General features: G+C 50.5%; 14 protein-coding genes across 14 annotated transcripts; 6 read left to right on the top strand and 8 right to left on the bottom strand.

Moving 5' to 3' along the window:
- Nucleotides 1–207: 207 nt before the first annotated feature.
- On the top strand, nt 208–1,330 carry N7489_008858 (FAD-binding oxidoreductase; the record flags this gene model as incomplete). Its single annotated transcript, XM_056714608.1, has 2 exons — nt 208–1,108; nt 1,200–1,330. The coding sequence occupies 2 exons, from the start codon at nt 208–210 to the stop codon at nt 1,328–1,330; spliced, it is 1,032 nt and encodes a 343-aa protein (XP_056562230.1).
- Nucleotides 1,331–2,208: 878 nt separating this feature from the next.
- On the bottom strand, nt 2,209–2,656 carry N7489_008857 (uncharacterized protein; the record flags this gene model as incomplete). The annotated part of the gene is made up of 2 exons (XM_056714607.1): nt 2,209–2,484; nt 2,534–2,656. 2 exons carry the CDS (start codon nt 2,654–2,656, stop codon nt 2,209–2,211), a joined length of 399 nt encoding a protein of 132 aa, XP_056562229.1.
- Nucleotides 2,657–2,807: 151 nt separating this feature from the next.
- N7489_008856 (uncharacterized protein) lies at nt 2,808–4,187 on the bottom strand (the record flags this gene model as incomplete). Its single annotated transcript, XM_056714606.1, has 1 exon — nt 2,808–4,187. One exon carries the CDS (start codon nt 4,185–4,187, stop codon nt 2,808–2,810), a length of 1,380 nt encoding a protein of 459 aa, XP_056562228.1.
- Nucleotides 4,188–5,189: 1,002 nt separating this feature from the next.
- Nucleotides 5,190–6,236, top strand: N7489_008855 (sterol desaturase family protein; the record flags this gene model as incomplete). The annotated part of the gene is made up of 1 exon (XM_056714605.1): nt 5,190–6,236. One exon carries the CDS (start codon nt 5,190–5,192, stop codon nt 6,234–6,236), a length of 1,047 nt encoding a protein of 348 aa, XP_056562227.1.
- A 391-nt stretch (nt 6,237–6,627) lies between these two features.
- N7489_008854 (uncharacterized protein) lies at nt 6,628–7,005 on the bottom strand (the record flags this gene model as incomplete). Its single annotated transcript, XM_056714604.1, has 1 exon — nt 6,628–7,005. One exon carries the CDS (start codon nt 7,003–7,005, stop codon nt 6,628–6,630), a length of 378 nt encoding a protein of 125 aa, XP_056562226.1.
- A 1,118-nt stretch (nt 7,006–8,123) lies between these two features.
- On the bottom strand, nt 8,124–8,759 carry N7489_008853 (PaaI family thioesterase; the record flags this gene model as incomplete). The annotated part of the gene is made up of 1 exon (XM_056714603.1): nt 8,124–8,759. One exon carries the CDS (start codon nt 8,757–8,759, stop codon nt 8,124–8,126), a length of 636 nt encoding a protein of 211 aa, XP_056562225.1.
- Nucleotides 8,760–9,494: 735 nt separating this feature from the next.
- On the bottom strand, nt 9,495–13,603 carry N7489_008852 (uncharacterized protein; the record flags this gene model as incomplete). Its single annotated transcript, XM_056714602.1, has 4 exons — nt 9,495–12,643; nt 12,708–12,916; nt 12,976–13,094; nt 13,148–13,603. The coding sequence occupies 4 exons, from the start codon at nt 13,601–13,603 to the stop codon at nt 9,495–9,497; spliced, it is 3,933 nt and encodes a 1,310-aa protein (XP_056562224.1).
- Nucleotides 13,604–15,006: 1,403 nt separating this feature from the next.
- On the top strand, nt 15,007–15,966 carry N7489_008851 (basic secretory family protein; the record flags this gene model as incomplete). Its single annotated transcript, XM_056714601.1, has 1 exon — nt 15,007–15,966. The coding sequence occupies one exon, from the start codon at nt 15,007–15,009 to the stop codon at nt 15,964–15,966; it is 960 nt and encodes a 319-aa protein (XP_056562223.1).
- A 470-nt stretch (nt 15,967–16,436) lies between these two features.
- Nucleotides 16,437–17,645, bottom strand: N7489_008850 (mitochondrial 54S ribosomal protein mL44; the record flags this gene model as incomplete). The annotated part of the gene is made up of 1 exon (XM_056714600.1): nt 16,437–17,645. The coding sequence occupies one exon, from the start codon at nt 17,643–17,645 to the stop codon at nt 16,437–16,439; it is 1,209 nt and encodes a 402-aa protein (XP_056562222.1).
- Nucleotides 17,646–17,882: 237 nt separating this feature from the next.
- N7489_008849 (uncharacterized protein) lies at nt 17,883–18,327 on the top strand. The gene is made up of 3 exons (XM_056714599.1): nt 17,883–17,952; nt 18,009–18,191; nt 18,259–18,327. The coding sequence occupies exons 1-3, from the start codon at nt 17,930–17,932 to the stop codon at nt 18,314–18,316; spliced, it is 264 nt and encodes an 87-aa protein (XP_056562221.1). The 5' UTR covers nt 17,883–17,929; the 3' UTR covers nt 18,317–18,327.
- A 107-nt stretch (nt 18,328–18,434) lies between these two features.
- On the bottom strand, nt 18,435–19,733 carry N7489_008848 (ribokinase family protein; the record flags this gene model as incomplete). Its single annotated transcript, XM_056714598.1, has 3 exons — nt 18,435–19,297; nt 19,353–19,613; nt 19,673–19,733. 3 exons carry the CDS (start codon nt 19,731–19,733, stop codon nt 18,435–18,437), a joined length of 1,185 nt encoding a protein of 394 aa, XP_056562220.1.
- A 382-nt stretch (nt 19,734–20,115) lies between these two features.
- capA (adenylate cyclase-binding protein) lies at nt 20,116–21,947 on the top strand (the record flags this gene model as incomplete). The annotated part of the gene is made up of 4 exons (XM_056714597.1): nt 20,116–20,162; nt 20,282–20,537; nt 20,602–20,903; nt 20,963–21,947. The coding sequence occupies 4 exons, from the start codon at nt 20,116–20,118 to the stop codon at nt 21,945–21,947; spliced, it is 1,590 nt and encodes a 529-aa protein (XP_056562219.1).
- An 808-nt stretch (nt 21,948–22,755) lies between these two features.
- Nucleotides 22,756–25,198, bottom strand: N7489_008846 (uncharacterized protein; the record flags this gene model as incomplete). The annotated part of the gene is made up of 2 exons (XM_056714596.1): nt 22,756–24,810; nt 24,944–25,198. The coding sequence occupies 2 exons, from the start codon at nt 25,196–25,198 to the stop codon at nt 22,756–22,758; spliced, it is 2,310 nt and encodes a 769-aa protein (XP_056562218.1).
- An 827-nt stretch (nt 25,199–26,025) lies between these two features.
- Nucleotides 26,026–26,705, top strand: N7489_008845 (uncharacterized protein; the record flags this gene model as incomplete). Its single annotated transcript, XM_056714595.1, has 2 exons — nt 26,026–26,152; nt 26,209–26,705. The coding sequence occupies 2 exons, from the start codon at nt 26,026–26,028 to the stop codon at nt 26,703–26,705; spliced, it is 624 nt and encodes a 207-aa protein (XP_056562217.1).
- Between the last annotated feature and the right edge of the window lie 32 nt (nt 26,706–26,737).

Below are 26,737 nucleotides of genomic sequence, written 5' to 3'. Positions count from 1 at the left end.
GTCTCGCAAATCGAGTCAATGGGGTCTTTGAGTTTCAGATGTCGCATTCTGACCTAAAAAGGAAACTCAGGTGGATCCAGATTGACCTTTAAGTCTCGCATCGTGGGTCTCTCATTCCGAATGAATTGACGTCACGAAATGTACTAGTTCACCAGGTACATTATGCCCAAATATTCTTCCTATTCGTCCTGACAACACATATGAAAAATGGCAGCGACAGAAGCATCCCTAGTGCCTATATTGAGGCGTCTCATTCCTGGCCTGTCAATTTACACTGCGACCAATTCCAACTTCCAAGATTGCCTTAACTTCTACAACCATGCCTTGGATGAGCAACCCTTGGTCTGTGTTAAACCTGTGATAGATCAGGAGGTTGCGCAGGTGATTCAATTTTGCAACACAAGTGGTATCCCATTTTGCGTTCGCTCCGGCGGCCATGACTTTTTCGGTCGCTCTTTGATCAAAGGTGGCGTTCTAATCGACATGCGCGCAATTGACTCAATTATAGTTGAACCAGGTCGAGCCAGTGCGCGAGTCGGCGGGGGCGTTATCGCCGGCACCCTGCAAGAAACACTCGGCTCCCAGGGCCTGTTCACCCCGACTGGACAGACAAATACTGTGGGATATGTTTCATGGGCCTGCGGTGGGGGATATGGCTTCTACGTTGGAACCTACGGCTTTGGGGTTGACCAGATCCTTGGGGCTAGGGTAGTCCTGGCGGGGGGACAGATTGTTAACACCGATCAAGATCCGGAATTGCTCTGGGCGCTACGGGGCGCTGGGGCAGGCACATTTGGCATTGTGACCGAGCTTCGTGTGAAGGTCTACCCGGTACCCGACTTATATGCTGGGTTCCTTGCTTTCCCCTTAAGCGATGCTGCAGCTGTTATGGACCGAATCGACAAGCTCTTAGATGAGGACTTCCCCGATGAATTTAGCGGAGACGCTATTGCCGCTCATCCTGAAATGGTTCCGATGCCAGTATCTGAGCCTTGCTTGGTTCTGTTTTGGTGCTGGACTGTGACCAACGAGGGCCTTGCACCAGCCAAAAGATTTCTCGACCAGATGGTCCAGGCCGGCAAGGTTTTGGGCAATACGGTCACAGAGAGTAAGTGCTGCAACATGCATCCAGGCTATGACTAGCCGAGCCCGTTCATGAAAGGCAGACAGTCAAGCTGACTCGCACGCTCGGTCTCCAGCTACCCCAGCCGCCTATGGCGCAGGAGATACATCATCACCCACTTTCCTTCGCAGTCGGAACGTTGACCGGATGCAACACAAAGTCGGCGCCATCCTTGCACAGCAGCCTCCCCCTATCCGATGTCCATAGTCATCTTTCACAATAACCATGGGAGGGGGTTCGGGACGGAATCGCGGATGAAGTCGGGTCCGCCTTTGCGAATCGATACAAACATGTCATTCTTGGGTTCCATGGTGGCACAAAATCTGGACCTGTTGACGCCCAGGACGTTTCCAACGCGGCCACATGGGTCACGGAACTGAGAGATACAATTGATCGGGACGGGCTTTCCTTGCAAGGAGGGTTCCCCAGCTTCTTTCCTCCAGACCAGGTGGATGTAGAAGAGTTCTTCGGGGCCCAGGGGGCGGCAAGACTGCGGCGTCTGAAAGCACGGCTGGACCCGGACAATATATTTTGCCATGCACTACCAGGTCTTGGGCAAATAGGGGGAGAGCGGAGCGTTTCCTTTTCTAATAGTGGGCTATCTTATAGACGGCTTGAATGGTTATAGGATCGCAAATAAAGTTTAGGAGCTCCTCTACTATAGAATAGTAAGTGGTATCTAGCAAATGCTATAGACTCGGAGCTAATTCTAGCTTCGCTATCAAAGATGGCTGAAGACCAGGAATCTTAGGACAGAGAAAGAATATAATCTGATTCTTCATAATTAATTTTATTGTTACTTAGAGTACTCAGATTGTTCTCTCTTTGACAAGTTACAATCCCTACCGTTGTGGGTTCTACCATTGCTTCTACTACGGCCGTTTTGTTTCAAATTGGAATTGGGTTGGCAATATCCAGTACTCCGTACAGTGATACAACCTTCCCATGCTTCAAATAAACAAATTATCATTCATCCAATAAACGCTAGACGAAAGATGAGGCATATGTGCTATAACAACTTGGATGATCTGCTCAGGTTTGATCATAAGGAACAAGCACTTTATAGTGACGTATAAACAACCCAATTAGACGATCCCAAGACTAATTAATTCGTTCTCGCTGACTTCAGATTGGTCCAGCAACTCTTCGACACTGGTGGCGCGCAACCCTTGGAGGACCCCGGTATCCCATTCCAACGCCTTCCCCTTGGGGTTATGATTCGCATTCGTAAATCCCAGAATCCTCATCTGGTGAATGGCTACAAGGACATCCTTTGCCTTCAGTCCTTCATGAATAGCATTGTGAACCTCCACAAAGGTGACCGGGTTACATTTCCAGGCTGGATCGCGGGTCCTAATCAGCTAGAAAAGGTCTTTATAGGTCAAAGTCTGCCCAGCTAAGTGGGGTAACTGGCGGTAGATCAGCACCAGTGTTGATGCTATCTCGCAACACGGCCAGAACCGCCCGCGCTGCATCTGCAGTAGATGTCAAAGTGACCTTTTGCAGGCCAACTGCATACATGTCGAAGACCATAATTCCATGGTTGCCTGGGTCAGTGACCAATTAGGCTGATAGTTGGTGCAATTAAGTAAGTACTTTTCAGCTATCGTATCACATGAAAATGCAGTATATTGTTGGGTTATAAGGTTGTATTATATATTTACAGAATCAGCTGTTGGAATCGTCATCCCAGAAGCAGTCGCCATCCCTTGTGCAGCATGTGGTGCAACCAGGAAGACGAATTGCCGTTATCACGCAGAATCCAGAGTTCCTCGAGGAGTTGAACCACATGGAGATTTACAGGTAGCCGGTTAAGGGAGTACACGGCTCGTAATCTCTGCAGAACCTGATTTCGCAGACAGCAATCTGTCCTTTTCAGCTCCGACCCAGCGGTCAAGAGTGGAAGTGACTGGAAGTTCAAATAGTTCGAGGTCATAGGAATCTCGAGAAGATGATGCACAGTTTCTACAGCATAATTATGGATCAAGCCCTCCAGGCTAAGATCGTTCAAATCCGGATTAGAAAAGTATCCATTGCATCGACAGGCTCGGTAGAGAAATATGAGGCCATGCTTGCGTAAAGCCTCATATAAGTGCTCCAGGGAAGAGTTGGTGGAGCACGCGTTCCACTCCAAGAGCTGCTGTTCCAGTATGATCTCCCGAGTAGGATTGCATCGCGGCGAATGCAGGACCTGCCGACAGTGACGACCCACATTCATCAATATAAAGAGAAGTTCTGTGCCATATCCGTACATTGGGTGATGCCAGCGGCCCATTCTTTGAACCGCGATGGACATGTTCAGTATGTTGGACTCCGGTTCTTCGCTTGGGTCCACAAGAAATGCAGCGCACATCTCCCAGTAGAGATACATCCCGAAACACAACCTGGACAGGTCGTCATGCTCAAAAAGGTGAAACGAGTGCTGGAGTAATTCGTTGATCAAAATGCGTGCTGCGAATAAGTGTTGCTTCCCAAAATCTGCCATGTCGTCATCGGCTCCGTGCGACAGTGCCAGTAGCGCAGTAGTAAGTAGCAATGCTTGAGGTGCATTCTTTGGTCCATCTATTTCCTTCCGGAAGGATGCTAGGGCTTTACCTCTCTCCTCAAGGGCAATCACGGATGCCTGTGCAGAAAAGTATTGTTCATGACAGGCGCTGATTGACTGGATTATATGCATCAAGGCGCACGATTTTGTAATATAGCCCAATATGGGAAATGAATAGGGGTTGTCATCCGGGTCAAGCACTAGCATCTGGCTCACTCTTTCGAGCCAATATTGGAGAAGCCGTCGATTGATGATAGCGTCCATCGGGGACGAGACCCAGTATGTCTCGTATTGCCACGGCGTCAGGCGGGGGGTCGAGGAGCAAATCAGACCCTGCCGTCGGCAACGGAGGCATACTGGGAAGGTCTCATCACATTTCACTCGCTTTGTTTTGCATTGTCGACAACCGAGTTTGCTCTTCGCTCTCCGCCTCAAATCGGGCAGCTCCCGGTGTGCCATCCGTGCTTCATGTTCTGGCATGCACGTGACTGGCTGAAAACGCACACGGAAAGAAGACATTCTCGTGTCCGCTGAAGAATATATTTAAATCTGGCCGTTGACTTCTCACACCCGCGGTGAAAAATGACCCGGACAAGTCGGTTAATCACCGCGACTCGCCTGTGGAGCAGAATTCTGCCACTGCATAAATGGAGGTTAATTTATGCTTAGTAAGATGCCTCGCACTGCCCAAAAAGGCAGGTCTAGTGGGTCATGGGAGAACGATTCAGGGGAACGACATGGAGCATTAAAGTGCTGCCATGAAGATTGATTAGGACCAAGCAAACACAAGCATTTGACTCTGGAAACGTCGAAAGCAATTCTAGGAGCTGTGGATCCCCTGGGAGATTACTCTCTAGCTCTTGGGACTATTCCCATTTTTGGGGAACTAAAATACCTAGGATCGTCACCTCATTTCCCAGATGCACGTGAAATTGGCTTTGAGAACACATGGACTGAATCTATGTAAATTGTATTTCCTTCCAAGGCTGCCACCTCGTGGGTGGTCAGGGTAAATGACAGCAACTGTAAACTGTCTAATGCCAACCTTGCCCAGGTGGAATATTTAACCCATTGTGGACTTGATAAGCTTGTAATTGCCACCTAGTATGACTACCTAGGTACGTTTGTAACTATGTAGTCATGGGGTGTGCTTAGCGTTCTCCTCGGCATCAGATGCTCTGATCAACATAACGGATAAGTAAATCCACCATCTTTGGCTTCGTAAATACGCATCGTCGGCAGTAAGTTGCACATCGACTAGCCTTTATATCATCCCCCATTTGCTATTATTGCACTGTCCAGGCCGAAAGATCATTAATCAGTAAAAACAGTATAAGTAGGGAAGTGATCCGCGTACCCACACCTCGGTTTCACGTCGAGTCTTCTTTTGTTGGCAAGTTGACCCCTCTTCCCATGTATTTCAAAATTTGAAAATGGATATAAAAATTCTTCCGGGGTGCGGGGGTGAAAGATGTGCTTTTCAATCTTTTGCCCATAATTCTTCACCATTGCTACCTTAGGATGGCTACCGCAATGCGTAACCCAAAGGACTCAATGACGTCCACCTGGCGTTCGTGGGATCGCTCGCAGTGGAATGCCGGTCACTGGCTTCTCGAGGTCCTAAACGTGCACCACGTTGAGCTTGATCAAGAAGTCCCGGTTCATCAGAAGGCGGAAAAGGTCCCTTATGCACCAGAGCTGCAGTTTCATCGTTGGGTCCTTATCCACGCTAGTCTCCCACTCATCCTTCATCAACTCTATATCAAATACTTCGGTCACCCTTCAGCCTTGCTGGCGTTTGTTTTCTACAGTCTAGCCTTGGAATTCATTGCCGTGCACGAGACACACATCCTCCGCCGCGTCGGCCACAGTATCGGCTTCTTCGACGGGGACAAGCATGCTCGTGACGGTGTGCCCGACGTTGGTGTCGGGAAGACCGTGAAGTCTCTCCTATCGGTTATCGCGCTCCGTCCGATGTTAGCCGTCTTCCTCGCCTATCGCGCCGACGAAGGCCCATCATCCATCCGATGGGGATGGCTCATCTTCGAGACCGGCATGTATGCTCTCGTGCTCGACTTCTGGTACTATATCTTTCACCGCTCCGCGCACGAGACCGAACACCTCTGGAAATTCCACCGCACCCACCACCTGACCAAACATCCTAATCCTCTCTTAACTTCGTATGCGGACACGGTGCAAGAGTTTATTGACATTGTCGGCACGCCTCTCATCACGTATGGCACAATGAAGCTGATGGGGTTCCCCCTAGGCTTTTATGAGTTGTGGATATGCCAGCAATACGTGGTGTTCACGGAGGTTTTAGGCCACAGCGGCTTGCGTATGCTCGCCACGGCGGTGAACCCCTGGACATGGCTGCTAAGAGTGTGCGATATGGAGCTTGTTATTGAGGACCATGATCTTCATCATCGCAAGGGCTGGAGGAACAGTCATAATTATGGTAAACAAACCCGGGTGTGGGATCGCCTATTCAACACGTCTATTCCACGTGTGGAGGGACACCGGGATAATATTGACTATGTCAACGTGGCGAAAATTCCCTTGCTGTAATATCCAGAAGTACCTCTATTAGGCGCGGATGTTGCTCGATTGGGTTTCTGCATCGAGATATTCAAGACAATCCCCGTTCTGCTATCGGCGAGAGCCTTGAAAGGCAAGGGTGGATATAAAAGAGACGGAGTAATTTCACAATAAAAGATACGAATTGAATGTCTGGATTTCCCATTGTTCACAGGAAGAGTTCCGAGAGTGTAGCTAGGGAGGGGTGGATATATGGGCAAGGTGCTACAACCTACTTTCAGACACTTTAGTTATCTCTGACGACAGATTACATCGGTGTAAGTCTCTGAGAGTACCGCCTAATCATAGATGGCCAAGAAAGCCTCAACTTATAGAAAGATAAACTCCATTTTTGATATTCCGAAATCAGACCTAAGAGACTTCACGAAAGCATAGAAACCAGCTTGCGCATCCTCTCCTTGACATGTGACATAACAAAACTTCCTAGCTCCCTGTGCATAACTGGTCTCTCTTCGTCATCAAGATCTCCATACATATCCTCCAATGCCCCTCCATTGCTAGCGACTTCCATGTAAAGGGAGCGGTCCTCTTCCTTCTGGCCGATCCACACAAGAAAACTGCCAAGCTTAAGGAGTATCGAGTTCAAGATCAGACGACACATACGTCCATTGCCGTCGATAAAAGGATGAATATTGACAAAGATGTGAGTATATTTCGAAGCAATGGCGATAGGGTCAATCGTTCCTTTAGCAATGACTTCTTTCATGTCAGACTGGAGCTCGCGGACCATTGCTTTCATTTTGTAAGGCACAAGGCTGTGATGAGGGAACGGATGGAGGCCCGCAGAAACTTCATCCGTACGATAGACACCACTGTATTCTTCCCAGGGAGTGCTTTCAGCGTCAACTTTGTGCGTGAGAAGCGAGAAGTGAGGCTGGAAGTATGTAGTCTATGTGCAGGCAGATGGTTCCCCGGATCGACATTCCAGAATAGGCTTAGTACCTTCCAAGGAAGCCCAAACAGGCCACGGTAACTGTTCAGCTAGAGCCTACCTAGGTACCTACCTAGGTAGGTACCTAGATAGGAAGCTGAATAATACTTGTGACGTGTGCATGTTCCATGTCTTGATCGGATGGTGTTAGCCGAAGCGTCGTGTCAATATGGTTCATACTAAACTCACACACAGCAAGGGTTGGGAGATTTTCGGTTTGTCTTCGCAAACCGCCATGCGTCTTTTCGAGGTCTTCACGAGTTATGCGGCATGGTAGATACACCTTCGACTTCTTTCCGAGGAGGTCTCGAAATGAGACCAAAGACCTTATGTCACAGATTGAATTCAAGGTTTACTTGGGTCGGTAATTCCAAGGTTGGTAATACTGTCGTTACCTAGGTATAATAAGAAGTGATGGAGAGAAGAGGCTAGCCTTGGAATCCCCAATTAGGCTTAGTAGCCTCATCTTCTTGCCTTTCTTTAACCCTTAGGAGGATAGGCAAGTGCGACCACACTTCAATAGTTGCCGTGTCTTTTCCGGTATCTTTTCCGGTATCTTTTCCGGTATCTTTTTTGGTATCTTTTTTGGTATCTTTTTTGGTATCTTTTTTGGTATCTTTTTTGGTATCTTTTTTGGTATCTTTTTTGGTGTCTTTCCATGTTTTCTTTGGTTGTCCTTGTTTTCCATCTTAGTGTTGTAGCGGGTCGTTGAACTACAGGGAGGTATCTGGGTAGAAAAAGTTAGCATTTTGATCATTAAGGCCTCTCGCGCACCTACACTATATTAATCTCTGCCAGTCTAAGACCAGGCACTCCGCTGATAGTGAAGCGGCAGCTCCTGCATTTCATAGCTGGAAAACTCGATGTGACTGACCAGAGTATGGCTAGCAGCAAGTTGTATTTTCATACGCCCATCGCATGGATCTCTATAACGCAGATCTCAGCCCTATGTACAGTGATTTCGCCTCCGCTTTCAGCAAACCGTCTTGGTCCAGAAGCTGTGCCTCAAGGAACCACTTCCTACCTTCCTTCCGCCTCACCCACGTTTTAATGACAACTGCACCCGGAGTACGCACAGGGGAGCGGTATGTCACTTCGAGACTCGCTGTCAATAGATGCTCGCCTTCTTCTGAGACGAATACCCGATAGGACTCGGCGCAGAGACCTAATGTCTCATCAAACAGAGCTGCCAGCACTCCTCCGTGTGCGGTGTCGATGTAACCGTTCACCCCGGACTCAATTTGGCAAAATGTAATGAAAAATGGATTTTCTGCGCTTTGTGACAGCCCTGTGCCGTCTTCGTGTGTCGGTGGGCTATGCAGGAAACCTGGCCTTTGCATGAAAGCTAGAGCCCTTGGGATGGTGTCGTGCGACTTGATTGCTTTGTTGAAGAATTTGTCGGATAAGTCACCCTTGTCGTATCTTGAGACAAAGGGAACGGGCTGGTAGAGACTCGTGTTGTCCATGTAGGGACGGGCGAAAGGCATGTTGGCGAAGAAATCAACATCTTCCTGGGAGACTTGGAGCTTGGTGATCAGCTCTTTATAGGTGTGATTATACATGGCAGGTTGAAAATTTTGTTGATGAGGTAGAATGATTGAGATCGCAAATTGGTAAATATATATGTTAGTTTCCCTTCATGACTTCTTGCCGAACAACCGCGGCTCCGGTTTCCTGCGGGGGGAGTTCTGGGGGAGTTCTCACGGGTTGGTGATCATGCCTGAAAGACCCTATGCGATGTACGTCTGCATAGGATTATATAATGTTCGTTTCAAGAGGCCTACTGGTATACTATTGATATCTCCCTGATGGAATTATTACGCTCCATCTGCTTTACGAAGCTGTGCAGCACCTTCGGGTGTGCTCGGGATTATTAACTGCACTGAAGACTAGAGACCCCTCTTCTAGAACGACTACCTATCTACTAAATAGGTCGCTAGAGGCCTATACTAAGCGATAGTTGAGTTTAGCTATGTATAACCCAGAGAGAGCAACACTGTATAAGGTTGGTCAAAGCCCTGAAAAGGAAGCTCCAGCAGGCAAAGAAATTGAAGGCCGCCATTCAATTCAACCTTACCAGGCGACTATCATCAGTGGCGCCGAGTGACGGCTCAAAACCGAGAATAACGAAAGGGCTTGAATATCGGAAAGGAAATAAACATACAAGCAACGGATTTTCAAAGTAAATATGAAACAAGAACCTATGTACACCGGGAATCCCACGGCCTGACACGCCACGCTACCGAGAGTTATTAAACACATACGCATGTAGTCCTGAGCCGATAAGAAATAAAAAATTACTGAGTCCGTCGGGCCATGAAGTAAGTCAGAAGGTTAAGAGATCCCTCACGAGGAGGCTGGGTGACTTTTTGTACTCGCTCGGATCCGAAGGTGATGTTCAAGAACGTGCAGAGCTCAGTGGCATTCTTCCTAACACCGGGGCGCGGGTGCCCGAGTTGTTGCATCACGACAGCACCGATGCGAGCCAGAAGCTCGTCGTCGATGTCGATACCGGGACGCGATAGTGACTGCTGGATAGTACTCAAGCCCATGATGGTGGACCGGTACGTCTCGTCATTTTCTGCGTCAGCTCCGAGATCCAGTCCCTGCAGAACACCGATTATCGCCGTCTGAGGCAGGGTCAAAAACACCAGTTTGTCTGCGACTTCCTCTAGGCAAGTGACAAAGTGGGAAGTGGACTCGTAGTGGCGGCGGACTCGGATAATAGCTGCCATGGCACGAGTGTCATAGGGGTGGAAATGCTCGCGGGTCCGTAGGAGCATGGAACGGATAGTGGCCAAAACCTGTGTTTTCACGTCATGATCCTTGCGGTTGGAAGGGATCGCTTCCAGCTCCGCAAATAGAGCTTCCAGCAATGTATTGTAGTCCTGGTTTAGGGACAGAATCTCGTCGCCGTGGTATTGGATAAGCCCCTGTAGCTTCCTATATCCCGAGGGCTCCATGGTCTTCGAAACAATACGAGCGAGGCCTTTGCGGATCATTTCCTTGGCATTCACCGGGTCCTTCGAACGCGGGCTAGGGCTGCGGTGACGATCTGCCCACTTTCGAGTGCGTCGTGTGGAATCATCAGACATTGTTGATTGAGACAACGTCGACTGGGAAAGTGATTGAGGTATCGATTCAAACGATCTCTGTCTCGCTTCTGGCGAACGCGGTGTAGCTTCGTTCGCCGTCACTTCTCCGAGGGCACTTGGCTTAGCTGCAGACCGGGGTGCCGGGGGCAAGTCTACGGTCTTGGTCAGGTGAGGAGTCGCATTCTCATTATTGCCATCCGTCCCGTTCGTCCCCGCATGAGGCTCTTGGGGAAGCATGACATCAATATCCATGATATTAGAAGCCGCTGGCTGAACACGACCCCTCGTCGGTGATGGGCTCGGCTGAAGCGGTGCTCGCCGTGCTGGAGATGGAGTCCGAACTTCAAAGTTCAGGCCAGATTCCTGCGTAGGTGCCAAATCTGGTGTGGGCTTCCTAGCCGAAGCGACCACTGGCGCAGAGATATCTTCGGGTATGGGTTGAGTCTCTGCTTGGCCATGTTCGGGTTGATCAGGGCGACTAGGCGACTGCTTTGAAGGGGTGGGATTACCCACAGAGGCGGCGTACCCAAGTGTCTCATTTTTGTCTCCAGTGGGCGTGGTAGGATCTTCGTAGATCACCATTGACTCCGGCCGGGGTTTGACAGCAGATACAGGGCCAGAACCAAATTCCAGATCTGCATGCTGGCGAACAGGAGAGACAGGCGCTGGAGAAACTGCAAGATCTGGTTCAGGGATAGAGGGTGAAGGTGCAGTAATAACAGGTTCTTCCAGCATCATTGGTTCTGATTCTTCGAGAGGAACTGAATCCGCATGAGGCCCATGCGGTGCTGAGTACAGAAGAGGCTGTGACGCATTAAGGTGAGGACTTTCCAACTCGGTTGAGACAGGAGAATGTTGGTCCTCCGATGCACTAAGGTAATTTCCGTGACGGGGGGTTCTCGCAGACGGCTGATTAGCCAGGCTTTCGCTCGAGTCACTACGAGCACGGCTCGCGGCCGCCATAAGATCGTTATGAGACTTGGACTTGGACAAATCAAGTTTCTTCGGCCTGCCCTTTGTGGTAGCAGCTTGTGCCGGTTCACGCGGGCGGGTTCGGGGGGCCGTTAGAGGCACTTGTGACGTAGGTGTTGATGGTTTGGATCTCACAGCCCTGGGGGAAGTGGTCGCTTGTCGGGTAGATTGGGTACTACTAGACTGGGCTCGTGACTCAGGGCGACGAGCATAGGGGTCTGCCGTTGCAGGACGACTAATTTCCGCCCGTCGAGGTTTCATGCCGGGTCTCACAGGCGCAGAAGATAGAGATGAGAGAGGGGCGCCAGTGGGTACACTCCGAGTGGACTTGGAGGAAGGAGCAGGTTGCTTTGCCTCAGCAAATGTTGGCTGAGCCGACTCGGGTCGAGAAGGCATCTGGGCCCTCTTTCGAGCAGCAATAGCTTCTTGTAAAGCGGACCGACTCTTGGCGGGGCTCTTTGCAGGCAATGCAGGTGCACCTTTTGAAGGGGGGTTGGGGTTTGATGAATCCTTTTCCAGCAAGTTCCGGGACTTGGGGTCGAGCGTGTCTGCTATCACATTGGCTCGCTCCGGCCACACACCGTAGAACGTCCAGAAGGTGCTCCGGGATGCTTCGCGCACACCAGGGTTCGCATCCCCCAATCCTTTTGTAATCGACTTCTCGATAAGATCAAGACCACCATTATGTTCAACTGCGCTTTTATGATGAGCCTGGCGGATGATCAAAGCCTTCAGCCACCCTGTGGCGAACAGACGCACTCCAACATTTTTATCCTGGACCGCGAAAGAGACATGCTGCAGGATGCGAATGCTAAATGAAACATTTTGAATGACGACTCCGACAGTGGCGTTTCCGTTTTGAGCGGCGATCTTTTTCAATGCCGAGCAAAGCTTCAACAGGTTCTGCATGATAATCTCGACCATTGAATCAATTCTAGGGCCACATATTCGGGCAATATCTTGGACCAAAAGGCAGGCGTTGGTAGACATTGTGGTTCGTAGAGAGTTGAGAACCTTCAAGATGCCGTCAAGGAGCGTCTTTACTGCATTGATATAGGTCTGCGAGAAGTCGTGTGGCGCATTACCTCGAGTCAGTCTGCGGAACAGAATTACATTCTTTTCACGCTTTAACCAATTCTCCTCCGATTCCTTTCCTTCGAACCAGGGCAGCATATCGCGCACAAGGTCATCAACGTCCCTCGCCGAAGCAACATCGAAGGGTTCCAGGCCATCTTCGTCTGGCAACGATTGCTGGGGTGCTGGTGCCGGAGCCGGTGTGCGTGGCCGGTTGACAATCGGTGGCTCTGCAGGTGCGGAGGAGGCTGTCGGCCGCTCACGATGAGCTCTAGAAGCTGGACGGTTCTTTGCAGGCTCCATCTCTGCAAAAACATTAGTACAACCAGCGCAAAACTTGACGTATACAAATATAGTAAAATTACTAACCATCATCAGTCTGTTCCATGGCATGTGAACGTGACGACATCACCGAAATCGAGCGTTCAGCTCGGGAGATAGGACGGGTAGAGGATGCAGTCTCGGGTTCAACAGACCCTAAGCCAATGCCCGAAAGGATAGCATTCGCGATAGATTTCCTCACACTGCGTGCCGCCATTTGCTTCTGCAGGTCAGACTTCGCTCTTGCGGGGCCGTTTCTGAGTTTGGTCAGGGGGCATTCAATGAATATAATGATTGGGGGGTTAGCTTCACTCACCGGAACAGATCGATCACGACCAACTTCGCCGTGTCTCTAACGGCGCTGTCGGCGTCCTCTAAGCACGAAACCAGGGAAGGAACATATTGGCGGAACAACAAACCATGGTTCTTCGTCATCTGCAGGTCGAGATTAGCAGCTAAGACAAGCCTTGCAGGATGCATAAACCTACATTTGCCAACCAAAGCATGCTCATTTCTTTCGCCCGATGATTTTTCCCAACCAGGGCAACTTCCAGAACATGATATTCGACTTCGTTACCTGCAAATGGCCACAGTTCGGTGAAAATGGATGCAGCCTGGGCTCTTATACGTTCTTTGGGGTCATTCAGTCGCTCTAGAAGAATGGGATACAAGCTATGGGCCTGGTGGACAATCCATTGCTGTTGTTCTTGGATTGCAAGGCGCTTCAGGAGGTGGCCGAGTGTGGAGAACCCCGCCCCGAGAACAGAGTAGTGTTGGGAGCCGACGGCGAGGCGCAATGTTTCGAAAATGGGGCGAATTGCTCCTTCTGGAACATTTTTCTGTTTGATATCGGACTTCACACTAGAGAGGTAGGCGATCTTTGAATCAACAGACAGGTTGGGGTTCTTGAAAGCCGCCAGAAGTTCTGCTGCCTTCGCCTCCATTGTCAACACCGAGTGATGAATCTCAACTCGGGTCAGATACCGAAGGGAAGGAACAGAAGAATGCGGGCGTATGTAGTGGACAATCCAGGGGACTCAAAATGCGGCACGGCCAATATCGGATAGGAGCACAGACTCGGGGTTCGACTTGTCACTAGCCATGATAGAAGTTAGCAGCAGATTCTGCCAGCGCAAGAGAGTAGTGGTTACAAGAGGCAGAGTGATTGCGATTGCGATAAAGAAAGAGATAGCTTGGACGCGTGTGGGCAGTGAGAGCTTCAGATGATTATGGGATGGGATCGTCGCAAAAGGGCAGCATATCGGGTGTAGACGAATCGGGAGAAGCACAAGGGTTCGGAAGCGGAGAGGGTAACAACTTGGAACGTACAGAATCCGATAAAATAGCGACAAAGACGGATGTGAAGAAGAGCGCAAAGTGACCTCGATATGGTGGGGATGTTGAAAAGCGGACGGAGGGAAAACAAGGATAAGCGCGTGACGATAAGCGCGAGGGATGTAGAGGGGGATATTAAAAGGGGTCACCCTTAGGTCCTTTGGTCATTTTCTATTGGAAATCGCTGTTTCCTAAAAGTCGTCTACCTAGGTATGTTTACAGCTGTCTACCCCTATCTTACATGGTGAGGTTGTGCCCAAAGGATGTTAACAGCCCAACACTGTGGTTTGTTTATTAATTTGGGATCACTCGTCGCATGGGCAACCCAACAGCGTCATGTTTACAACATCTCAATGTCAATATTTAGATGGGAAAATTTGAGAATAGTGTTTGTTGTGTATATTAACTCGGTATTGTCCCTATTACATTGCTAAAAGAATTGTTGCAGAATGGGAATAAAGCCATAGTAAAAGACTGGAAGCTATTTACTACAAAGGATGTCATAACACGCGTTAGAATATCAATATAAGGCCCAATTGACATGCAGTCGATGACATCTTACTCCATACATATCTTTCACTCCAATCAATATGAATCAAAGCGTCCTAGCACCCCACGAGATCGCCAAAGTGGAGCATGGCGCCTGTTAAGGACCACCGGCTCTGACACTGTGTGTATATAAGGGTCCACGGGTGCTATAGAGTAGATTGGAGCCTTTGAGTTTATATCTGTGGATGACAGAGTTCATATTGTTTTGTATATGCGATATATGCGGTATATTCGGTATACCTACATGAATATATATGTAGCTAGGAAGTCATACATAGGTAGGTCATTTAGCCCCAGGATGCCTACCTACCTGCCTAGACCTAGTCAGCATAACGTCGGCTCTTACCGAGAACCTCCGCCCTCAACCGAGCATTTCATACACCTCAGACCTATATACATAGACAGTTGAAGAACTTGAACCAAAAGACTATTCCCAATTGATGTCAACCAAACCAAATACACTATGACGAGCTCCGCCCCCGCACCTCATCCCTCCGCAGTTCCGGAAGGCAACACCCAGGAGCAAGAGCCGCAGGCCTCGAGCAGCAAAGAAAAGCAAGCAGACATAACATCCAATCCCACCCCACAAATGCCCCAGCCAAAGCTCCGCCTTCATGTGGAAGACCTACGCCATCCAGCCTCAAGCGCCTTCCTCGCCTTCATCCCAGACGCCGCAACGACACTCGACAGAGCCCTAGCAAACATCATCAAATACCTATATACTTCACCCCAAAATTCCAAGAATCCCCATCAGCCCACCTTCACGCCCAGCATCCCGCCAACAAGATCCGTAACAGTCTTCCTCCGCGATTACAGCGGCGTAGCCTACACAACAGGCACAGAGCTCGACGATGCGCACAAGGAAATCCACGTCTCCCTCCCGTACATTCAGCACTGTACATCCGGTCCATCTGCGAAAGATGACCCGCTCCACGAGCTAGTTGGGGTCTTGACGCACGAGCTCGTGCATTGCTATCAGCACACCGCGCCGCTTAGCTCGCACGAAAACAGTGACGGGGACATCCCCCGTCCGCCAGGCGGACTAATCGAGGGCATAGCCGATTTCGTGCGGCTTAAGGCTGGTCTGGAACCGCCGCACTGGAAGCGTCCTCTATCTGCTGCGGAACGGCCCCCGAAGTGGGATATGGGGTATCAGCATACGGCGTATTTTCTGGCGTGGCTTGAGGATGTTAGAATTGGGATGGGCGCTGTGGGGATGTTGAATGATCGGCTTTTGAGAGTTGGATATGTTGGTGAAGGGGAGGAGGACGCGGACAAACAGGGTACAGGGTTCTGGAAGGGTCTCTTCGGGGTTGGGGTTGGGGAGCTATGGGAAGAGTATGGGCGGTATCTGGATAATCCTACAGTGGGTGTCGGAAGGAGTAGTGGGAACTGGGAGGATGAGATTCTTAACCCTGAGTGATGGAATAGGCGTGACGCCCAGATAAATAGAGATCAGTAGGTCCATTTGATGGTCAACTAGAGATATACAACTAGCAAGATCGAAAGACTAGAGCTTCCATTAACATTCATTTTGTATGCATTCAATAGATGTCTGAGAGCGGCTCTATATTTGGATGGCAGGGCCAAAACGAAGGCCATAACATGCCTAGTTTTGCCCGATGTCTAACTGGAGAAGAGTAGAACAGAGGAAAAGAAAACAATAAGGGAAATTTCGAAAAAGACACCAGGTGAATCGAAGGGATTGGAATACCCATAATGTACAGGATCCAGTCATGCAGAAGACAGGATAGATGACTCTTTTTACCGCCGGCCAGCTTCCCATGCGAAAGAATAGCACACCGGAAAAAGAAAAGCGAGATGACAAAAAAAGAGACATGAAATAATATGTTACCGTGCCTTGAACCAAGGCATCCCATTGCACCAAATACCTTAAACAATAACCTCGCCCAGGTCAACGTGGACCGGCTTCCACGGCAAAGCGGATGGCTCCTCCATTGAACTGGGGACGCGCACGGAAAGCGGGCTGTAGAGGTACCAACCCTTAAGAGCAGCAACAGCAGCACGCTCGCGGGCCTCCATCAGACTGGCGCCAGCGCCCTCCCCAAGTTTGTCCTGGCCAGAGAAGATACCAACCACAAAGACGGGGTGTCTGCTCTTACGACCAGTCTCACTAATGACCTTAGCGACTGGACGCTCGAAGCTCTCGCGAGCGCACAACCGAGTCAGGTCACGGGCTGGCGCCTGGAAGTTGAACAATTCTGAGATGTTGAGGTGTCGTGAAAGGAAGTGTTGCTCGAAGAATCGCTTGGCAGCGGCGCGGCCAGCGTGCAGGTAGATGGCGCCCATAACAGCTCGGACGAACTCAGCGCTCGCTTGCTCTGTGGTGACACCTGCCGCAGAGTGCTTGGCCCCCTTGAGCGGGTCACCAAATTCATCATCGTAGAAAATCTTAGAAGTGACCGTTTTCCTCCAGTTCTTCTGGGTTTCATATGGGCGTGCTGTCGGGTGGGTCGGGCCTGAGGGAAGCTCGGTGCCAGGCTCGAGTCTCTGGAACTGCAACAGACCGGGATCGACCTCTCCACCAGGCAACGCGGCCAGGTCAACACCCCATTCTCGTGCCATCGCAGCAAGGGTCTTAGGCCCAACATATGCATACATGGCGGCAAAGATCACGGTCAAGGGCAGGCGAGGGTAGGTGCAAATAAGGTGCTCGGTTGCGTAGTAAGAAAGGAGGTCGTGACCGAGAGTGGCCAGCGAGGCATTGTTGAAATTCGGGTTCGGATCTGCTGATGTATCGACTAGTGTCCGTGCAAGTGTCTCGATAGGTAATCTGGAGGGTAGGTAGAGTCGAGCGTGGAGAGCGGCAAGCTTTGCAGATTGTCGAGCTGCTTCGACTGGGGGAGAGGGATATTGGAGCTGCGAGTGGCGGGTGTGGGAGTCCTTGACAATTTGAGCCAATTGCTCATCCAAAGGTGATGATTCCTCAAAGATCGCTGTGGTCTGATCATCATGGGTTTGGACCGGGGGAGCGGTCGATTGGTACCGTTGCCCGTAGATGTGTTGATGCAGACGGTTAACAGTCCGAGCCCGCGGCGAAAGGACTGAACTGCTCCATCTTTGGAGTTGCAGTCTCTTCATTTGGGCAATCGTGGTATTCAGAAGGCCGTAAAAAAAATTATACAATAGACGGGAGGGAGAATCGCGACGCAACCAACTAGCATACCATCAACGAGAGAGAAGAGAAATTGTCGCGGCAGTCACGGGATGGCCAAGTCGTGTGAGGTTGCGCTAAACCCAATATAGGGCTAGCGGCTTGGCATCAGACCTGCGACCACGGCCCTTTCGGCTTCCACCTTCGAGAACTACCAGCCGTACGCTCGCTGTATTCTTCAAACAAACCCTTCAATTGCATCTTCGTCACAATGGGTGGAGGTGGAAAGATCCCGTATGTGCCTGTTCTTTTCATAACCCCACCAAGCGCTAATGGATCCGATCTGGCAGGTACCCCAAGGAAGTCTGGTCCCCCTCTGGTGGTTGGTACGCCCAGCCAGCTAACTGGAGGGCCAACACTGCAATCATGGGCGCCTTTGTGATTGGTGTCGCTGCTGTCGCCTTCAGCATCAGCGCTGATCGGGAATATCGCGACAAGATGCCCGAGCCCGGCCGTTTCTTCCCCAGCCGATAGTCCGTCACCCTAATCCCATGTCACTCGGTATATCTTATGCTGACCTTTACGTTTCTCCATTTATAGCTGGAGCAGGCAAATTCGGGAACACGAGCAGCAACAAGCCGCGAAGAACGATTCATAAAGAAGGTCCGGTTGTAGGCGGATTTCAGCAGGACAGACCCTTTTCTTTTTGTTTTTCTACTATTTGATCACTTGTGTGCTGTACGACAATAAAAGGGCGTTCCTCATTCGGCCATTGGTCAATTGACCAACAGAAGTCTCTGAGGAGACTCTTCAAGTGTCCTCAATAATCGCTGCGTGTACAGGCGGACACGTTCCGTGAATTCAGTCTGATTCCACAATTCCTTTCCGTTTCCATCAACGTCGATCTGCGGCACACCAATTTGCTCGACCACAAAGCCAGCTGCCACGGTTGCGCAGATGAGCGCCATAGGATAATGTTGATAATTACCCCAAGACTCAATGGCTTTCTTCCAAGATTCGGAGTTTGATAGAACAGAGTCAATGACCTGGAATGGCTCTCGGCCGGCAGTCACCATGCCCTGGGCGAGAGCACCAAGGAAAGAGTTGCCCGCACCCGTGGGGTCGACCACTGTCGTAGCACCCGAGGCGTCGGGTTGGTGATATGCGGGGAGCCAAATCTTCCCAGACTTTGAGTAGGCGTAGCTACCCTCCTTTCCTGCCCTGATAACCAGCACACCTTTTCCGTCGGGGCCAATTCCGGAGTCTGTAATACTTTGGACTAACTGCTGGCCTAGTTGGCTCTCCTCAGTCCAACCGGGATGGTCGAACATCATGCCGAGCTCCATGTGGTTAGGACTCACCACATCCACGACTTTATTTGCGGCGAAAAACTTGTCCTGTTCTTCTGGGGTGCAGAGATCCGGCACTGGCTCCCAGACGAAGATAGGGCGCTTGGAAGCATGAGCGGCAGGCGGCGCTTTCCCTGCCTTTTGCAATGCATCTCGTCGCTGCAGAATGTCTTGCACTATAGACATACAACGAGACGCAGAACAAACCATATGGAATGTCTTGGACCACACCTGTGAATCGGACAACATTTCAGGCTCGAGTCTTAATTTCGGAGTCAAGTATTTGAAGTCTGCCCGGTCTGGTCAGCGCGTGCGTTCCTTCGAGAGATATCACCAGCGACTTACCTCGTTTCTCGTCGGGATGATACCCGTTCCAGGCCCTCGTTGTTAGCCTGCTAGGGTCCTCTCTAAAAACGCAAGCTGTGTTCCATGATTCGATTACATCAAGCGTCTCAGCGGGGAAATCCGAGCCAACATCCACGATCCAGCTCACAGATCGTGCATACTTCGAGCCTGAGACCAAGCGGGCGCCCACGACGGCAAAGGATGCTGCTCCTCCGATGACGTTCTTGACGCCGGGCCTTCTATCGCCGAAATCAATGTCATCTGAATAACGAGGCAGCTGTGAGTCTACATCCCACTTTGAGGGACTAAGTAAAGCATACCAATTATGAACATTCCCAAGGTGCAGAACTCAACCTCAATGGGCTGATCTCGGGCCACCATATTTGCAGCTAATGCTATGTATAGATACCACAAAGAAGATGGTTGTTCAGAGAGACAAAGAATCGAACATCGAAATGTTGGAGTTCAGATGTTTCGACTATTTACGGGTGGTAACCGATTTACCAAATTTACCCCGCAACGTCATTTCCGCCTGCGGATTCCGCTGTAACATACCATACCACGTCTAGGTCATCTGCGGACCTCAGGAGCTCCGGTCTTCGTCTTCTTTCCACTCCTTATCATCCCGTTCTTTTTGGAACTCGAGGGCCTAAATCTTAATAGCAGGAGATTTTGCTTTTCGACAGTCCCTGTATTTGAACCTATTCAAATCACCCACTTTTCACTTTTCCACTGCGACCGTTGGAGCTACGTGTTGCCTATCATGGCGTCCGGCGGCCATATGCATAATTTCACCACCCTCATCAAGCGGTATGTATCTTTGGTGCTAGGAGTGTCTGACCAATGGCCTCTTACTTTTCGTTTAATGCCCGCTAAGCTGTTTGAATCCTAAATCTGCCACACTTAGCTGACGTTGGACTCATCTACAGGCTCGAGGCAGCGACCTCACGCTTGGAGGATATGGCGATGTCGTTCGATGACTCTGGCGCGTCGAAGTCCTCGTCCGGTTCTCCCTCTTCAGCGCCCACTATTCCACCACCCCCCAAGGCTTCCCCTCCTCCGCCCGCAGCCCCTGCGCCGGCCCCGGTTCCGCCGCAGATTCAGGATTTCGATGCGTTGATCAAGGGAGATGTTCAGAACTTTGTCAACCTGGGAGAGAAGATTGGTGGTCTTGTTGCTGAGCAAGTATGTTTTTGCGGGATTGGGGAGAACTTGGTCTGCCGCGATTAATTGCTGACTCGATCTATAGTCCAAAGCCGTCCTTCAAGCCTTCCAAGCCGAACGCACCTATCTCTTCGTTATCACAAAGGCCAAGAAGCCTGATACCCAGCCCCCGGAGTTAATGACGGATCTGCACAAAGCATCTGATAGCATTAACAACATTCGCGAATCAAACAGAGCATCGCCATTATTCAACCACCTGAGCGCTGTTGCGGAAGGTATTGTCGCCCTGGCTTGGTTCTTTGAAAGCAAGCCCGCGGAGTTTGTCACGGACATGATCGGTGGCATTGAATACTACGGAAATAAGGTGCTGAAGGAGTACAAGGACAAGTGAGCACTCCCGTTAATGACGTTTTGAAGGGAACCCATGGATGTTGACAGCTTGATAGGGACAAGGCGCATGTCGAATACATCAAAGCCTACTATCAAAACTTCAAGGCTCTTGCAGAGTACCTGAAGAAGCACTTCCCCCAGGGTCTTACATGGAACAATGAGTCTGGCATTGATGCCTTGGAAGCCTTGAAGCAGGCCAAGGGCGGACCTGCTCCAGTCAGCGGCGGTGCGCCTCCTCCTCCTCCCCCTCCTCCTCCTGTGCCAGCTCTCAACATCCCCGGTGGTGGCGCTCCTCCCCCACCTCCGCCTCCTGGTATTCCCCCTGCTCCGGCCCCCGCTGCACCGGCACCAGATATGGGTGCTGTCTTCAACGAGCTCAACCAGGGCGAAGGTATCACCGCCAGCCTCCGCAAGGTCGACAAATCGGAGATGACACACAAGAACCCCAACCTGCGTGCCGGATCAATCGTCCCGGATTCCGAGGGCTCCAGCGCCGCGCGCGGCAAGTCGCCAGCACCTAGCAAAAAGCCTAAGCCCGAAAACATGCGCGCGCGCAAGCCGCCCCGCAAGGAGCTCGAGGGCAGCAAGTGGCTCGTCGAGAACTTTGATGCCCCTGGCGAGATTATCGAGATCCCCGCGCAGCAGAACCAGTCCATCCTCATCAGCCGCTGCAACAAGACCATCATCAAGGTCACCAACAAGGCCAACGCCATCGCCATCGACAACTGCGTTGGTCTCTCGCTCATCGTGGACTCTCTCGTCAGCAGTCTTGACGTTATCAAGTGCCCTAAGTTCGCTGTGCAGATCGACGGCACGGTCCCCACTTTGCTGATGGATCAGGTCGATGGCGCTGCCGTCTACCTTGGCCAGCAGAGCCTCAGCACTGAGGTCTTTACTAGCAAGTGCTCCGCTGTTAACATCAACCTTCCGCCGCCGGAGGGCACCGACGGAGATACCAAGGAGTGCCCTCTGCCTGAGCAGTTCAAGAGCTACATCAAGAACGGCGTGCTGGTGAGCGAGATTGTCGAGCATGCTGGTTAAGCTACGCTCGTTGATTGAAGAGGACTAGGAAAGTCTATTTTCCTGGACTCGAAGGAACTGTAATATGTCATGTCGGCCAGGTATAGTCCTCTCCCTGGGTGGCTTGACGCTTGTTATTTTGGATAATTTAGTTGCTGTATCTAGCGCTCTGTAGATATAAATTGCAGTAACTCAACCTCGCCTGTTCTTGCACATTTTACAAAATCTTACTTGATTTCTTTCTATAAATCAACATTCTTCAATGTGGTAGCTTCTAAATATATATCCATCATTCAGGTACGCTGTTGGCAGACACGAACGTCAAAATCGCGCAGCAACGCAAATCACCTGGCGAAACTTGTATAACCAATTCAAATTCACCAAGTTAACCTAACTAACAGATGAACTTAGTATAAACGCCAAACCACACCGAGACGCAAGGAGATGCCAAGAATGAGTAGAGGATGTGGTATAACTAGTCAACGACCCATGCGCCTGGGCTCCCCAGTATATCCATAAAGCACAAACAATGAAAGAAGATCAACCGGATGTCGAAGTGGCAAAGAAAAGAAATACACACATCGCTTGGGAGTTAACCAGGATGCATAAAAAAATACTCGGCGCTAATATGTGCGTTAGTATAAACAAGGGATCGGCTGCAAACCAGTGCGCCTCTTCTCATGCTGTTCTGTGCTGTTCTCTGAGGTGGTGTAGACAGGGAAATGAGATTATATATCAAGTCAGGTCAAGATACACGGGCAGGATAGGTGGTATTACTGCTATACTGAATGGCGAGGTAGACGTTCTGGGAGTATTGCACTGGGCTCGTTCAGCGAGGGCGGTGGTTGTGAGTGGGGGATGGTCGATCATAAAAGCCCAATTTGCGCGGATGTCGTTCATCTACTGTGGACTCCGGCCTGTACACATCGAGGCCTCGGAGTCTCTTGGCGAGTAGGCTCTCGCCGCCTTCTGGGCCGCTTGGATTTGAGAGGTGAGCGTGACGTCCGTAATCGTCGTTGCCCCTCGCGAGGTCGCTGTACCGAGACGCACTATGCGAGGGAGGGGTATTTTCAGGACCACCCGTAACATCCATGGGCCTTGGCACATCTAGTTGTGAGGGGAACTCGCTTGGAGATGATATATGAGGGTGGAGGTGAGGGATCGCTCCCTGGCCCACACTCCGTCTGCGGGAAGATTGTTCGATTCGCAGGCGCGTATTTGCGCCCGCATTACTCGAGACGGAAGACTCTCGGGAGGGCTTGTACGGAGTGTACCGAGGCTCGGGGATCTGTATCTCATTCCGTAGTTTCTCCTTGCCATCCGGGACGCGGTTTGCAAACACCACGCGAATGGTCGAATGTAGGTAAAAGCGACCACGCGCGGGGCAGCAGATATTTAGATGAATGAGATATCGCAAAGTGGGTTTGTCCTGAGGGTCTTCTGTGGGATTCAAAGAAGCCTCAGGGCGATCGGTTCCAAAATTCTTCCGTGCACTAAGCGGCATATCGATGATCGGACCTGCGGAATAGCTGCGTTGCCGAATGAAGGTCTTTGTGCCAGGTTCCATATCGCTGAGGTCGTATGGAACTAGGAAAAGCTTGACAGCAGTCTTGTGCGGGTTTTTGATTATGATTTGCAGTTGACCTTGTTGCGGAATCCGGTAAGAGCCCCCTGGGGGACATTTAGGCGATTCGGACCTGCGATTCTTCTTTTCCCGGCGGCGTAGTGATTCAGCACCACAGGTAGGGCTATCATTTGCTCCACCTGTGGCGGGAGTGCCTTCACGGAGTCCTGCGGGACTCGGATGTCGCCTGCGACGTCGAGTCGGATTGGGATTCTCCTTTGGTAGGGAATTTTCCAGGTCAATTTGTCCCACATAGGGACTCGGATTGTCGTCTGAGATTGAACGGCCGAACCCCGAGGTCGGATAGCTGTAGAAAACAACGGGAAATGGCACTGTAACATGTGGCGGGCATTTGAGATGACCTTTGCATTGTCCCTTGCCGAGGACACCGATCTGAGCCATGAAATCCAGTGGCTTGGAAGGATTCATTGACATTCTTCCGCGCAATATGGACTCTTCGTAAGACCCCACCATCGGTGCGTGCGTATTTGACGAGATGTCAGAGACAAAAGACGGCCTTCTTACTCGCGATGGTGGGATCGGCCCCCCAGGGGACGGTGCGAGTTGAAGACTATATGTTGAGGTCAATGACCGGCGAGGCAAAGAGTTTTGATTGGCGAAGACATCCTGCCGGCCGGGTGGAGATGGACTGCCAAGGTTGGGAATTTGGCTGCTTGGCAGGGAGAAATGCAGATTCCCAAAGGTCTCCGGTGGCAAAGTACGGCGACGGTTCTTTCTCTCCAAAGACTCCGAGACGTCCACATGGTCAACACGGGGCGAAAAGTCCAAGTCTGTGTTATTTGCTTGGTATACCAGAGGACTGGTAGGAGCTTTCAGAACATAACTTGATGAGAATGAGCCCACCGACGGTGCACGAGCACGAGCATTCACAATAACATCGGACTGCGAATGATCATTCGAGGTGCTTGTTTTTGGCAAACTGGGTGGCAAGGCCAGTGCTCCAAACCAGGGAGTAGTGGGAGAGGAACTTGAATGAGCAAAGGGAGAAGCCGAGCTCGGCTTCGTATAGGGAGATCGAGGAGCGTGTGAGTCATGGGGATCTGTGGCGCCTTCCCTGAAATCACCCGAGTGTAACGCTGACCGAGGTCTCTGGATATCGGCCGGCGATCCCAGTTCCTCTGTCGGTTTAATGTGATGTTCTTGGTTAAAGGTGCGGTCTTCATGCTCTTTTGCTGCTGTTTGTGACTGCCCGTTTGAGGTTCTCGAGATAAATAAATCATTGTTGTCCTTATCCGGGGACTATTGGCATGTCAGTCTATATATACTTAAGAGCTTCGTCGGACTATAAAAGAAAAGATAAGGAGAACAAGACAAAACCACAGCAAGCAAAGACTTGAGAGAGAGCCAGATATCCACAGAGAGGTTCACATACCATGTGTTGGAGTCTCCAAGGCGAAGATTCTTTGATACGGTGTATCAACTCCTCCCGATCATTCGCCCACGACTTGGGCGGGTTCAACGCCGTTGAATGCATATAGTCGGATTCCATTTCTGTAGCAGCTATCTCACTGTCATTGAGATCATTTACTTGCGGCTGCGAGGACCCTGTGGTCGGCTGTTCACGATTTCCATGGTCGGGTGACCATTGATAATGGCGCCGCCGATCCGGATCACGAAATAGGGGCATGGTGGCGTGATAAGGACAGACTATAATGCCTGAAACGGTAAAGGGGACATTTCAGGAGCCCACCGAGGTAGCACCTTTTGAAACTAGAGCCGAGCTGTGCCTTTGTGGGGGGTCCAAGTTGGATGCGGTGTACCAAGATGAATCGGGTATATGCCGTCAGCGATTTTACTGAAGAGGATAGCAGTTATATAAAAGAAAGTATGTATGTCACACTTGTGGGCTTGGCTTTTGTCTCAAAAGTATGAATGCCCAATTTATGCCCCAAAAATGGTGAAAATGTTGAATAGGGGAAGAAAGTATTGAGCATATCGTGCATTGTGTCGTTGAATGGGGTGTCGATCTCGGAGATCCGGACTGAGAACGTCATGTGATGGACCAGTGACGTTTTGCTGCAGTTAGCCCTCCAGGGCGATATTGTATCTTGGATAAATTGCATTCTTTTGGGTCTCAATAAAGAAATCAAGGCCCAATGTCCGAAACCTGAGAAATGTTGGGGAGAAATAGCGAGGAAAAAAAAAGAAAAAAACCGCACCTGATGCGCAGACCAGCAAAAATGAGAATAAATCGATGATAATGCCAGGTATATTGTGCACGTAGACATTCTGGATGATATTAGAAAGGACCGTAAATACTTCCCCTTACCATCTCGATCTGTTAGAACCAAAGTCGAAGGGAAAACCCGTTGCATATTGTCCAGAAATTCATACTTGCTAGTGGCCGAGACCCATGTTCCGTGCGGAGATCGCCACTTTTTTTTTTTTCTCCGACAATCTTTCGATTTCAACACACGTCGGGGTAAAACACATCTGTTTTGCTTGAGTATCGACATGGCGCCGAAACGTACCCACGACGGTGATGCTGCTCCAGCTTCAAAGGGCGAGCCCGCGATCAAGAAACGCAAGGGCTTTAGCGTTGGGCCCGCAAACCTCCCAGATGGCACATATCGTCGCAAGAGTAAGCATGCCCGAAAGCCATGGCTTGATTGAAACTGACAGAATGATTAACATCAGCTCAAAAAATAAAAAATGACTTGATTCACAAAGCCAAAGTGAAAAAGGCCTATGCCAAGATCAAGGCCGAAGAGCTTGCCAAAGCGCCTAAGAAATCCGTCTACGATACCGCCGAGGGGGAAGAAATCAAAACTGGCAAAAACAAGGAAGAGGCTGGCGAAGAAACCACAACTCTGGAACTCCATCCGGATCGCATAGCCATGTTGAACGAGCCCGAGGCCGAGCCGGCACCTGCACCTAGACAAGAGCGGCGCCCACGAGGCGATGGCAAACAGAGGGAGCGCCGGCCAAAGCCTTCTGCATTCACAAAGGAGATGGAAATTGCAGAGAAGCGGAGGAAAGCGGAGGAAGCACGACGGAAGGATCGCGAGGCCAAACAAAATGAGCGTGAGGCACTGCTGCGCGCGAAGCGGCCGGACCAGTTTGGGAAGAGGAGATTAGGTAGGGAGAGCAACGTGTTGCTCAGTCGCGTGCAACGGATGGTTGGTCAGAATTAGAGAGGAAAGGCAAGAGCTACACATGCATGGTG

Source organism: Penicillium chrysogenum (assembly GCF_028827035.1).
Source record: "Penicillium chrysogenum strain IBT 35668 chromosome Unknown utg000005l_segment0_segment0, whole genome shotgun sequence".
NCBI lineage: Eukaryota > Fungi > Ascomycota > Eurotiomycetes > Eurotiales > Aspergillaceae > Penicillium > Penicillium chrysogenum.
This window is presented reverse-complemented; position numbering and strand designations above follow the sequence as displayed.